At 43.5% G+C, this 14,080-nt stretch overlaps 1 protein-coding gene across 1 annotated transcript in view; it reads left to right on the top strand.

Moving 5' to 3' along the window:
* IL1RAPL2 (interleukin 1 receptor accessory protein like 2) overlaps positions 1–7,361 on the top strand; it is a gene marked incomplete at both ends in the record, with an annotated part of 371,349 nt that extends 363,988 nt beyond the window's left edge. The window contains one exon of the mRNA XM_084269161.1: positions 6,679–7,361. Coding sequence (XP_084125287.1) covers positions 6,679–7,361 — 683 coding nt within the window. The remainder of the gene's footprint in view (positions 1–6,678) is intronic.
* Between the last annotated feature and the right edge of the window lie 6,719 nt (positions 7,362–14,080).

Below are 14,080 nucleotides of genomic sequence, written 5' to 3'. Positions count from 1 at the left end.
GAAAAAATCGGGGACAAGTTTGGTTATGTCTTTGTCCGGCTGGTTCATCTCTCACCTCGGGGGAAAAGCTGTGACAGGACTCTGTGTCCCGGTGCAGCCGAGGCAGCGATTCCAGCCAGATGCCCTAGGTGGGACGTGCACACCCAGCAGCAAGCTCCTTCGTACTGCCTGTCTGAGCTCTGCCATTTGGCTCTGCACTGGGGACTGTCCATTTCGGAGATACCCATGGAACAACATCTGCCATTCCTAGGAGGACAGAGGTGATGGCTGTGGGGACTGAGGCCACGTCTTCACTGTTGGGAAGCAGAGCCCTGGCATCCAGAGTTCAGGTCAGATGGGGCTGAGTCGTGTTGTGCAGCAGGTGTTGGTTTCCATGCCCTGATGAGAGATAAGTGTTATCCCAGTGGAGCATTTGGCCTAGTGGGAAGCACCGTGAAGGACAGCAAGGCTTCGGTGATGCCCACCATGCAGTGGCTCGCCAGGACTTTCACAGTGACTCTCAGTATTGCCTGAGAGCAGCATAGATGGACCCAGCTCCCCAGAGAACAGAGGTAGAAATGTCTCTGAAGTTGCCAGAGCTTCTCTGCTCTCGCTCACACAGAAGCCCATGTGGCCACGCAGGCTGGAAGATGAGAAGGTGAGGTGGCAGGGAGACGTGACACACAGTGTGCTGTATAGGCAGCAACACCAAGTTTCTAACCCAGGGTTGGAGTTGCCTGTTAATGGAAGCACTTTCACAGCTGTTCTTCCTTACATTAGTCTTTGGTCTTAACAGAGGGAGTGTTCTTTCTGTCAAAGCTGACAGCACAGGTACCTTCCAGCCCAGGTAACTAAGGCATAATTGAACACAGTCGCCTGTATAAGCAGACTGTGATCCCTGAGATGCAGTTCCAGTTGTTACTAAAGTTTCTTAGCAGTTAGCATTTTTTCCACCCTATTAGTTTTCAGGGCTTTTTAACAAACCCTTTCCACAGTAAGCAGAGTCTCAGGCCCCCGTGAGCTTTTTGATTCAGTGTTAGGAGACCTGAGGAGACTGAATAGTTGGGGGGAAAAATAGGAGTCATTCTGTTTTTACCTGAGCCATTTTCTGTCTTGCTAGGGATGATCTGTCTACAGAGAGAAAGATCTATTTGCACTTGAATCTTCTAAAATTGGGACTACATCAGAGGAAGATTTTTTTTCACATGGTTGCTGCAAATTATTTTAAACCCTGAAAATGAAGAGGTCAAAACTGTCAAGATGGATTTTTAATACAAGCAATACAACTCTATTAGAGCATCATCTAGTTTCTCTCTAAGTATATGTGCATTTGCTCTTGACATGATTGAAAAAACATCAGCAATTCACTCCAGCTCAGCCCAGGGTATAGATATCAGGCAGTGAAAAGAATAAAAATCTTTGCTTTTACCTGAAAAAGGAGAGGTGGTCAGAACAACAGGAGAGCACCTAAGGCACGTGATAAAAAGCACCCAACAGTCAATATTGTGGTTCTGGCACTTTGTAGTTTTGTCTGCCTATCTGTGTGGGTTTTACCTGGTGAATTCCAGCTTCCTGGGTCCCTGGAAGAAGAAATCCCGGTTGGGCTGTGTACCTGGAGTCCCCAAAGAGCCTTAATTAGGACGGTGCACCATTTATGTGGAATTGCAATAGAGTACCCAGCTCTACAAACTCCTTTTGGAAGTGCCTGGTTGCCCACTCTTTATGCCAGGCATGGGCAGGGGCAGCAGGGATACAGACAGCTGAAAGTGAAAGAGATATGGACAAAAGCCAGAAAGGCTGCCTGCCCTTCATCAGCCCACAGGAGGCCACCAAGTTGTCAGGGAGCTGGAGCACACAGCATAAGTGGACAGCCCAAAAGAATGGTAATTCTTGAAGAAGAGGCCAACAAAGGCAAAGCCAAGGAGGATTCATATTGTTGTCTTTCCAGTTGAAAGCACAAAGATGGAGACAGACTCTTCTTAGAGGTGCACAGCTGTCGAACAAGAGGTTACAAGTACAAGTTGCAACACTGAAAATTGCATTTAAATATCAGAAATATTTTCCTCACTGGGTGAGAGACAGTGGCACAGAACCCAGAGACACTAAGAAGAAACCTCCAACCTCAGACACCTTCAGAACTGTACCAGACAAGGCCTTGAGCAATCTTAGCTGGCCTTGCATTGACCTGGAGACCTCCAGAGCCCCCTCCTAACCAACACCCAGAGTTTTGATTCCAGTATCTATCACCAGAACAATTTCACCAAAATGACCCACTTCAGACACTTCAGTCTGCAAGGAGACGTCCCCAGAGCCATCATCTTTTCCTCCTTCTTAATCCCTCCTCCCTTTGCCATGTCAAATGCAGGAAGCCTGGCAATGGCTCTGCAAGTTGTGTGCTGAGAGGACAGTGTGTCATGCTGATCTGCATTACTTGTTTCTTTATGCTGAACCCATCAGCCATCCCTTAGCTTGTACTGGGATTGGTGTCTCTCTGGGGAGGGATCATCACTCCACTGTGTTTCAGCTGTTCCAGCTCCATTGCTGTCCTGATCTGAGCTCAGAGAAGCAGTAGATACTTACTGAATAGCAAAAGCAAGGCATGCAATCAGAGGTAGGGTATGGAAACTCTTCAGTTAGGAAACCAGGACCAAATGATTCTAGAAGTAACTTTCTCAAGTGACAGTCCCGTTGCCAAGTGCAGAAAGGCAGGTTATGGTCAGGGTGCCAAGAACCAGCCAGTGCAGGGTTAATGGTAGACACTCTTGGTTTCTTTGTGGTGCTGCAGACCATGCTTCCCAAAAATATCTGTAGGACTTCATATGATACCTGATGTTCTTTCCCTCTCCCTCAAATGTTTCTGCAAATCTTCTGACTGGTTAGTTAGTAATTTCTTTGTGTAAGCAGCTCTGTGTCACGGTGTCCATTAATTGCCATGCTCCAAGTCTGCTTGCATAGTAGGTTGTCTGGGTTTCCTTCCAGCCTCTGGCTAGTGTAGCTCACTCAAGACTCAATAGGCAATTATGCACGATTTAATTGCTGGTGGGATGCATGTCTTGGACTTCTTCAGTGCCTCAAACTACAGCTCAGCATTGTTACATGTTGACAGTGCTTGGTGAGCACAGATTTGCTGTCACAGGACCTGTCTTCATTACTGAGGGCAACCATGCAAAAGACTATTTATTTAATAATAAAAACGTTTTGCTGTGCAGGTGTCCTTGGGCATTGCATTGGACATGATGTAAGTTACTGATAGGGCTACTCAGAATGGTAATTTTGTTAACAAGTGAGAATTGCTTACATTTTGAAAACACTTTTTGTGCCATACTGCAAAATGGTGTTTTAAGGGGGTAAAAAGAGTGAACATTTAAAATGTTCTTTTCAATAAAATCAAGTGGGTTAATTCTAATGCTGACATTTTGGGTTTGCATTCTATTTTATGATAAAATATGATCATTGAGAAAAATTCCATACTGATTTTTTCAGGGAAAAAATATATTTATCTGATGGAAATACATGGGTCTGGAATCTTACAGATGATCCCAGTTGGTTATGTCATTCCTGAAATCTGTGCTCGGGTTTTTTCTTGATGCTGAGCCATTGCCTGACGGTTACTTCTTAGCTCACTGGAAAGGTGGAAGCCACCCTTTCTCCATCCTGCTTTGCAATATAGATTGTTGGATTTCATACCTTCTAATGGACAGAATGCTTTGACAGCCTGTGGTATTTTGAGCAGTCTCAGATTCTGAAGGGAAAGAAAGGAGGGTGGGTGGTTTAGCTGCTCTCAGAGCTTTATGCCATCAGTCTGGTATCACTGGTGAAAAAATGAAGCTTGAATTTCCACAGACAGGAATCTGTACCCCCATGCTCTTCCTCACAGAACTAACTTGTGCACATTGGACATGTTGTAGAGTGCACCCAATGGAGCCGTGTGCTCCAGGGGGAGTTGTCACCTACCTTTAGTAGCAGTCCCAAGCTGAAGTTACTGGTAGTACTACATACATCTGGACCAGATGGCTTGCAAATGTGTTTTGCCTTTTCATTTGGGTTTCCAGGTTCCTGTAATAGGGGATAGTTTATCCTCAGTGCACCGACAAACCCCCTGTACATTGGCCACATCTGTCTAACCAGCTGCAAACTGGGAATTTGAAGGAGCACCCGGTGGTTGTTTGTGAAGGTGTCTGTGTACTCGTCTGTAGAAAGCTCAAACTTGTGGCAATATCTAGTGAGTGAGGTGGGCATGCCAAAGTATGGGAGAGGCACAGAGGGGAGAAGTATCCATCTGAGAAAGCAGGGAATCTTTCCTGTCTTCTTCCCACCTGGTTCCCTATGTGAATAAAGCAAAGCCTGGTGAGTTTGTGATCGAGAGGGTATAATGCTGATCGCCGGGTCGTCGCTACTGAAATTATTGCTCCTGGATATTTGAAGATATCTGAAGGGATGAAAGTGGAGTGATTTTGTTTGTTTTGTTGGTTTGGTGTTTGTTTTGGATGCATATAGTGTATGCATGGCTGGGCTAAGCACTAACCTGGCTCTGTGGTACTGACCGGTACTGTGTCCTGCAGAGAATTGTCTTGTACATAGCAGTGCTCTGAGTTGTTTGAAGGAGGGGTGAACATGTCTCAGGAAAGATGCATGATAGTTTGTTGTTTTACTGTATCTTGCAGATTCAACCTCTAATGATGAAGCTTCCCACCTAAATTCTTTCTTTTTGGGAGCAGAAAGAAAGGAAGAAAATGAAGAGTCTGAGCTGTTGATACATTGGGATAATCTCTTTCCATTGTATTGAACATTTCTACCTTTCCTTAAGTTTTGTTTCACCAGTTCTGATTACCATTTTCTCATTGTTGCCGATTCTCTCCCCTCTCCGCTGCCTCTCCCATGGATTTTAATGTTGAATTTTTTTCATTAATGAGTGGCTATTTTACACAGAGCAATGTGGGGGGGTTCTCCTCATAAAATATTTTAAGGAAAAAAAAAAAACAAACCCCCAAACAACAACCCAAACTGTAAATGCTGCATGATTAAAGAGTCATAAAACATTAACTACAAGTCAGGATTGTTGCATAGACATTTGTAATGTACGTGTATGTCTTAAACTTCTGTGTGTCTGTGGGATGTTTGCAATTGCCTCTTTTTTCCATTTGTGAAAAGAAATTCTTTCTTGCTGCTAAGTGGTGAAATAAAACATCGGTAAAGGCAGATTTGATGCTAACTATGCCTTCAGTCTCATGAAAATAAGCTATTCCAGAATGTTCCTGTTGGCTATTTTGTAGCTGTTTACTTTACTGGAAGTGGTGTGAATAAGCATGCTGTGGTATGGTGCCTGGGACTATAAAAATGAGTCTTGCAGTAACAGATGTTGATTAATGATGTTATTTGTAATCGTTGTTCCTGCTAGAGGGCAGTGTGTGTAAGAGAGGCCCTGCCCTGTGCTGAGTAAAGATCTGTTCTGTGCAGCTCTCGTGTCCAAGTCTTCATTTACAACACACGCCTCTGTTGTCAGGCGGCACATCGAGTGGCATGGTCAAGAGGTTTGTGTAGTTTAAAAACAAGAGCAGAGATTATATCCTGTCTCTAAGCTGCAATCACAGTGCTGTGCAACCAATGAACACTTTTCTGACCTTTGTGCGTCTTTTTTCCTCAAATGATTTCATTTTTCTGGTCTTGACCCAAAATCCATTGAAATCTGTTGAGGTCTGTTCGGTTGAATGGGCTTTGGGTCGGGTCTGTAAGTAGATCTCTTTCCCATCCTGTTCCCTGTCAGAGCAGTGTAAATTGGCTTCTCCTCCCTTCCGTTCCTGGGACGAGTGAAACTCAGGGATCCAAGTCCAACTTCAAGAATATTTTGTCATTCACTAAGCTGACATCATGGAGCTAACGATGGGGCTGGACTTTCTGCTTACACTAATCGTTTGCAACTCCTTGGCATGCATGAATAACAGAAGAATACTATTTCCTTTGTCACTGATGTCTCAACAAATAAACACCTCCAACATGTTTAAATTTTCCATTTGTTCCTGTCACTTGTGAAGTTTCTGTAATGCCTGGGGGTACATAGAAGCACAGGTTTGCCCTGTTAAATCAGACCACCAGGCCACAAAGAACCTTATCGTGCTTTTGTGGTCACTACCTAAAGAACAAAGAGCCACCATGATGCTTCTATGCAATAGCACAAGCTCTGCATGTGATGAGGGTTGATTTCTTTTTGAGCTCTTGCAAGTCGTGGTTCACACACCCTGCAGCACCCCCCTGTCCTTGCATCTGAAACACAAGAACTGCGTCCCAGCCTGTGCGTCCCTCAACGTGATGTTAATCATAACCAGTGATAATGTTAAAACTTACACAGACATTACATTCATCTTGACCTATATTCTTTCAGCAAGTGAACTGTGTATTTTTAGTCACCAGTGCATCTACACAGCGAGGATATTATGTAAATGTCATTCTGTTCAGATGAACAGGGAGAAGCAGTGAGGGATGGAGGGTGTTATTGAGGAGTTTTCTCTGTGTGCTCCATAAATAGAAGTGTGTTGCGCTACACAACCCTGGTTTTGTGGGAGTGTATTGTGAAATGCCCCTTGTCTTAAATGGTGTGGATCACTAAGCTGTAGGATTTTGTTGTACTTGATTGTAAGCCTGATGTTTTGATACAATAGACTTCTTTATTCTTTACTCTTTCTCTCTTTCTATAATTTGTAGCCTACATTGAAGATCTCACAAGATGTGTTGAACAAAGCAGAAGACTCATTATCGTGTTAACTCCAGACTATGTTCTCAGGAGAGGATGGAGTATTTTTGAGATGGAAAACAGACTCCATAACATGCTAGTCAGTGGAGAAATCAAAGTTATTTTGATTGAGTGTACTGAATTAAAAGGGAAGGTGAATTATCACGAAGTGGAATCTTTAAAGCACACCATCAAACTTCTCTCAGTGGTCAAGTGGAAAGGACCAAAAAGCAGCAAACTGAATTCTAAGTTTTGGAAGCGCCTAGTCTTTGAGATGCCAGGGAAGAAAAAGGAGGTGGTGTCTCGGCATCAGGTCCTGGATTCTGCAGAGCAGGGCCTTTTTGGAGACCTCCAGACTGTACCCTCTCTTGCCGTCACAGGCACCTCTGCCACCTTGGTAGAATCGCGGGCTGATTTAACTGACTCTGTGCAAATGAGACATTATTGCAGAGGATACGAATACGATGTGTCAGCAGCAACATTGCCAATAGCTTCCATAAGCAACCATCACACATACTGTAACATACCCTTGACTCTCCTAAATGGACAGCTACCTCTTAACAATACCGTGAAGGATCCCCAGGAGTTTCACAGGAACAACCCGTTGCTGCCTTTATCGGCGAAGGAGCTGAGCCTCACCAGCGATATTTGGTAGTGAAGATCAGGACTCTCTGGAGATGCTTCATGACCGCCATGAAGATGTGTTTTTAAAGAACTTTGCCCTAACCCCACGGGGTGAGAAAACGTACTGGGAGCAGCAGCACACTTGTTTGCTTTTCTACTTGAACTTTTTTGTTTAGGTTTACAGATTACTGACAAAGGGGGCATTCTTTTGTAACTCAGCAATGTCCTTCCTGTCTTTTAATGTACAGTTTTATTGCTTCTTTAAAAAGGAGGGGGAATAGAAAAAAAAAACCATCCCATCATTTTACAGTAGGTTTACAATCTGGGGTGGATGAAAGGTCACTGTATATGATCTCCAACATCCATACATAATTAAGTAATCGTATTTGAAATACGTGGGAGTTGCTGGGTTTTCCATGCAGACTTCCCTACAGTTTGAAATCCTAATCATCCAACAAAAATGATTCTCTCCTGCATAGGCCACACGGAGTGAATCGTCCTCAGAAGGAAGGAGGAGGAAACCTCCCTGGTAACACTGTCTTGCAAGCACATTTTAGAAGATGACCAGCTGAAACCATGCAGATGAAGCTTGATCAATAAAGTGCGTAGAAGCAGTTGCTGCAGAATAAATCACCTGCTCGCATCAGCATCTCTTCATTTCCTTACTGAGGCATGTTGTATTCCTAGTCAATGGTTAGCAGTGTGGTTTTATTAAACAAATTACTAGCATACCAGAAGATGTTTAGGTGGATTTTAAACAATTTTTCTGTCGGTTACAGATAATTTCACAATAGTTTGCAGATTTTTAATGCCTTTTTTTAAAACAGTTTAAGTATAAATTTATCTGTTTGTTGGTTTATTAATTTGAAATTTCTTAAGATCTCTTGAGCTCTTTTAAGATTTGTAGTTAATTCAGTGTAATTTTACATAGGATTTTTTTTTTCCAAAATCAGTAGTTACAATTTGAAATGAACCTTTTTGTGAGAACATCAGCAATAGAAAATAATTACTACAGCAATATTCAGAGGTGAAGCGCTAAATTATTCAGGTTTACCAGTAGTCTGACTTCAATTGCAGTGATAATCACCTGAGATGGTTCTCTGTCTATCTACCTGTCAATTTATGTACCTTTTAAGTACGGCCGATGCAGGAATGCTTCTGCTCTCTGTGCAACTAGTGAAAAGTGGTATTTTTAAGCAGCTGGTAAGGTCTTGCATTTCTCACTGATGTGAGTGAGCCCATCAATCAAACAGGATACTGTTGTTTGCCTTTCCCAGAAAGCATTCTTGCTTGTGGATACAGGTACTCGGCATCAGGCGTTACTACTCAGAGTTGAGTTTCCTTTGGAACAGGATGAGATTTCCACAGTCAGCTGATCAAGGGTTGCAGAGTCAGACCATGGAGACAACAGTATTCAAGGAAAAAGCTCTAAAAAATGAAGGCAGAAGCCAGTTTTGCAGTTTTTGGCATGGCTTTAATGAAAACACAGTAGATGTGAGAGCTTTGTCTCAGTAAGATCTGCTGGAGCAAGTTCCCCAAAATACTTTTGTGGCAGGCAACCTTGCCTGTGTTTCAGTCTGGTTTTAGCATTGTTCTCTTTGATTGCATGAATAAAAGTTAGCACTCTGCACTCAGCTGCCTGTGGTTTCATCAGCAAACAAGTTCAGTAAATCCCTGACATTTTGCAGAGGTTCCTAAATTGTACCCTACAGTCAAATGGAAACAAACACTGACCTAAGACTTAAAAGTATCCAGAATTGGCCCAAAGGCCATGAGAATGATCTCAAATGTGCAATAATTCATAGAGGTCGGTATTTTTCCATTGCTTCTTTCCCCAGTTCTTTAGTCTGTGCCCTCTTAACACCAGTTATTATCTGTGAGTTTTTTCATTCGGGTCTAAATAATACATGTTGCTCTTGTTTTTTTCCTAGCTTTATTCTGCATCTGACACCAACACCGAAAATGGAATCTAGAAAAAGATACTAATTTATTACACAGTATAGGACTATAACTTGCTCTTTTGTGAAGTTCCAAACATATAGGTGTTTAATATACGTATTTTTCTACTGAGAAAGTGATTTTACCTCCATTATAAATATCTGTATTTCAACCTCCTCCCAGAAATTTACAAAATTTGCACTGTTTTGTAAGTGTTACAGACTGTGTTTACACTGGCTATGTTCTTTAATGCAAAGTGTAATTTTAAAAAAGGTAAAAAAAACCCCAAACCAACTCCTAAAAGAAAACCCTGCATGAAAGAGCTGCATATGTTTAAATGAAAAGCTGTACTTTTCATTACTTTCCTTTCCACATTACTCTAGAATCTGGTTAATTCACATAGACCGTTCGGTGAGATTATAGACCTCCTAGTTCTGTATGAAGCATGCCATGCAAACTCCAAAAAAAGGATAAAAAGAAAAAAAAAAAAAAGAAAAAAAAATCCACAAGCCCATATGCAGGTTGGTCTGCTTCTTTTATTTACTAAACGTGGGTAGCAAATTCATTTACCTGATGGAAATATGTCTCTCAGAGGAGTAGCTGTTCAAAGGCGAAGCACAGTCATGTTTGCATCGAGGGGAAATGAAAAGAACAGTTTTTCTGTCATCTTGCAAAAGCACATTGTGTGTCTGTGTATTGGTATCTTTTAGTTATAGATGACAAGTCACAACCTGCTTTGAGATTTCAAAGTGTGTATTGAGTACGACGACAATATAAACGTGAATCGGAACCGCCTCTACCCCTCTGCTTTTAGTGTGGGGATGGGGACCTGAGCTCAGGAGGCCTCTCGTTGACCCAGTAATACCAGTACGATGTGTAGAGGCCAAGTGTTTTCCTAGGTATCTCTTAAGGGTCTGGAAAAATACTGGCAAACAGGGAAATGTGTCTGTCAGTGGGACTTGGGTGGCACAGAGACCAGGAGCTTGTCCCACTGTGGAAGCCACCCCACGTAGTACGTGAAGTCTGTTGTGGTGGCAGCTGGATCAGGGCCTTGGTAGCAAAAATGTAGCTCATTCATGTGAACTTCAGCTGAGCTAGAAAGGCATTAAGGGCATTTTTTGTTCCCCTCTCCCACCAAAGGCCTGCACTTCCTCAGCTCAATTTATCGGGGCACAGGCCAGGGCACTGCTCTGACAGTGCTTGGTGCTGCACCTCCCTTGGGTGGCTGTGCAGCCCTCACAACCCCCGGCTTGCCAGGCTGTGCCTTCCCCAGTGACAAAATCACTCCCTAGAAACGTTCTTAGTGAAACCACATGGCATTCCTGGTTTGGGGCACGCTGGTTTTACAGATGGTTTATTATAATGTTGGGAAACTACCGTTTGTGCACTTACCTTGGTCTGTGATGTGTTTCAGAAGCAATTATGGTTTGAAGGTTGGAGATAAAACGAGCTAGAAACTGGAAACCTATTGAGCCTCTACAGGTTTTATGTTCCTAAAGAAAGTTCAGAGAGAAAACAGGGTAGTTGTAAATTCAGTACTGCAGGGGAGTGAATACTGACGGTTCTTGGGGCCTATGTGCTGGACCAGTGTTTGAAAAAATCATGTTCCTGTCCCTAGAGAATGGATGAGAAGCCTGTATAAAGGCGTTGTGATACTCTGCCTGCAGGTCTGCTCCAAACCCCTTTCAATCCAACAGAGTTCCACCAAATTCAGTAGGCTTTGGATAAAGTGAACCCTTAGGTTGACGGTGTACAGAGGAATAAGACAGCAGACAACAGGGAAAGAAAGAAGAGACTGAGAAGCATCTGCTTAGTTAATCTGTCTAAAATCAGGCTTATTTTTGTCCCTGCTTGTTGTGGATATGCTTCAGGACTATCCAGCCTTGGGAAAGGAATTTTGTTCATTCTTTGTTATAAACAAGATAAGGATTTGGGCATAAATAACAGATAGTTTTAGAAGAAAAAAACTCTGCATGATTTTTAAGGGCTTCTACTCTGCTCTCAGGGGTTCCTTTGATTTAACAGGCTTTCTCTGTTCATGCAAATGTATAAGCTCATACTTAAATTCCCCTTAATTCAGTGAGAAATACTTTACCGAGCAGGGGCCTGGAAGAGCAGCTCGGTGCCAGAAATCATGGCATTTAGCAGCTGTTACAATGGTGCCCTTACAGAAAGCCTCAGAGCAGCCTTCCCGATTCCAGCCTCTGAATAGATGTGAGTCTGACGGCAGAACAGCTGTCAGGTCTCACAGTCCTGGTTGTGAGAGAAAAAGGCTTCAACACGTGTTAGCCTGGCAGTGACATCTCCCTGGGAGCTCGGTGGTAGATGGGAGAATGGTGGGTTTTTTATTGCGTCCCAGTTTGGCCACTGGGAGTTTACCCCATGGGCAGCAGCCGTGGGACGGCTTGCTTTGAAATAGTGTCTGCAAGAAACCTCCACCTCCATGCAGCAATGAGTGCTGCTTCTCTTCTGCACCCTTCTGCTATGCACCCTTTGAGGTTCATGCTGGGGCTGCAGAGTTAGTGGTTCACCAAGAAGGAAGTGGGTGGTGAGGAGAAGGGAGAGGAAGGTTGGACTCGATCTTAAAGGTCTTTTCCAACCTTGTGATTCTGTGAGGAAGAAGAGATCAGTCGGAGTCCAAGGGTTTTCCAGGCAGAACCGCTGATTCAGTGTAGCACAATGACAGCTGGGAAAAGTTCTCCAGAAAAAATAACATTTCTTGCCAGTTCACTTGCTCCAGAGCCCTTATCTTGAGAATTTTAATATTACATTTCAGTTTCCTGTGGGATCGGAAACTTTCTGAGCCCTTCCACACTGGGAAGGGGAAAAAGAAAACAAAGCAGCAGCAGCTTCTGCTCTGCAGTTTTGGAAATTCCCCCCAAAGCAAAAGCTCACACCTTCTGCTGGGTTTGAAACCCCAAAATGCCAGAAGTGTTAGTAGCTCGTCTCTGGTCTCTGGTGAGGTGGAGGAGGTGACCAGTGTCTGCAGGGCAGTGGATGCTGCTAGAGAGTGCGACTTCTGGCTCTGGCACTTCAGCAAACTGAACTGCTCACGTTGTCATCACCCTGTTCTATCAGGTGTACCTTTCAGATAAACGTGGTCCAGAGTCAGGAGGCCACTGCTTGTCTGGGACTGTCCCAACAGCAGTTCTGCAGCTCTTACAACACGCAGTTGCTGGGTGCTGTTATCAGTTTGCATCAGTACTGTCCCCGGGGGTCTCAGTCTTGCAATCACAGCCAGAGCCTGTTTGCCCATAGCAATTAAGCCACACAGGAGTCAGATCTTATCAAACGTCCAGGGGAATTAGTCCTGGTATTACCAACTTTGGTTGGGTGGGACTGTGAGAAATGATGACTGGTCCCAGCAGCAGAGCTGGGAGAGCCGCACCAAGGCGGCAGCGAGCCAACGGGCCCTGCATCATGCAGGTCAGGTGGGAAAAGGGGACCTGAACATCACAATGATGTTTGTTTTGTCTAATCGATACTGGTCTATTTCCTTATAAAATAATGAAAAATGCATAAAAGTACTTTCTTTTATGGCCTTGATAGTTTTTAAGGTTTTGAAATTTGGTAAATAATATGGACTAAACCAGTTCCATTTCGGCACTGGTTAGAACAGCAGATGTTAAAAATAGGGGGGTTGGGAGCATTTTGTTACAGGAGGAAATCAGAATTTGATAATGGAAAGTAATGGCACAGCACATTGTCACAAACAGGAACGACATTCTCAGATTGACTTTGCTTCCCTAAAGAAATAATATGAAGTGGTTTTGATGGTGAAGGAAGGACAGCTTTGCAACGCTTACCGCAAGAAGACATTTGATCACTTCAATGCCACTGGAGAAATCCAGAGGTTAATAAGGCTGCTCCAAAGAGGTATAAAACAATGCCTAGGAAAAAGGAAATGTAAAGTAAGAGTTACTGAGCTTTGCCAGGATATTTGTCATTTAAATATAAACCAGTGGCACTGCCAATAGAAGCAGAACATGACCTGTCAGCGTTTTCTCTTCATTGCAGTATCATCTTGCAGCTACAGACCAAGCAGTAAAGCAAATAAATAATAATAAAAATAGTTTGTCAAGCTGAGCCGGGGTCTCACGGTAGGTATTCTATAAACAACTGCTCTCATTCATTTTGATAGAGCGTAATTGGCTTTACAAAGTTTTTAAGAGCTTCTCTTCAGGACAAACACAAAGACAAAACAATGTATTTAATACTAGATGAGTTTTGCAATTTCTTTTAAGACTGTAAAGTAATTCCTTTGTGTGCAGCAGTGGGTGGTAAATGTTTTCCTGGCTTCGAGTTTCCACCACCGGCATGTGAAGTGGTTTGCTGGAGTGAGAACCCCAACAGCTACTGCTGAACCCGTTGGAGCTAGGAGACCCACGGGGCTGCACTTAAGTGCACTGGGGTACCCACTGTGCTCACCCGTGACAGGGTGGGTATTTGGCTGGGCAATGCCTAGAGAACGTAGCACCAGTTGAGGCTGTGCTCACACGGTGCAGAGGGATTTGCAAAGGCTCTGGTGTCCTCTTTTAACAGTGGGCAAGCCCAGGTGGACATGAAAACTGTCAAAAGAAGAATTGTGTGCCTTACTTCTTCCTAAATCCAAATCATTTGGGTTTCAGAACCTGCCCTGGGATTTGTGACGTGGAGGAGAGAATGAGTGAGTCTCATGCAGAGAGCACAAGGGGCTTTGCTTTTACTCCCAAAACATGTTTTCATGAGAAAGCCAGGCCCTGACAAGGCCTAGGCCTAATGTAAAGGAGCCTCTTATGCGATCGCTTGAGAAGAGAAGGTCTAATGAGATGT

The sequence above is a fragment of the Gallinula chloropus genome (genome assembly GCF_964237585.1).
Source record: "Gallinula chloropus genome assembly, chromosome: 11".
NCBI lineage: Eukaryota > Metazoa > Chordata > Aves > Gruiformes > Rallidae > Gallinula > Gallinula chloropus.
Note: the sequence above shows the minus strand (reverse complement) of the source record. Positions and strands in the feature narration are given on the sequence as shown.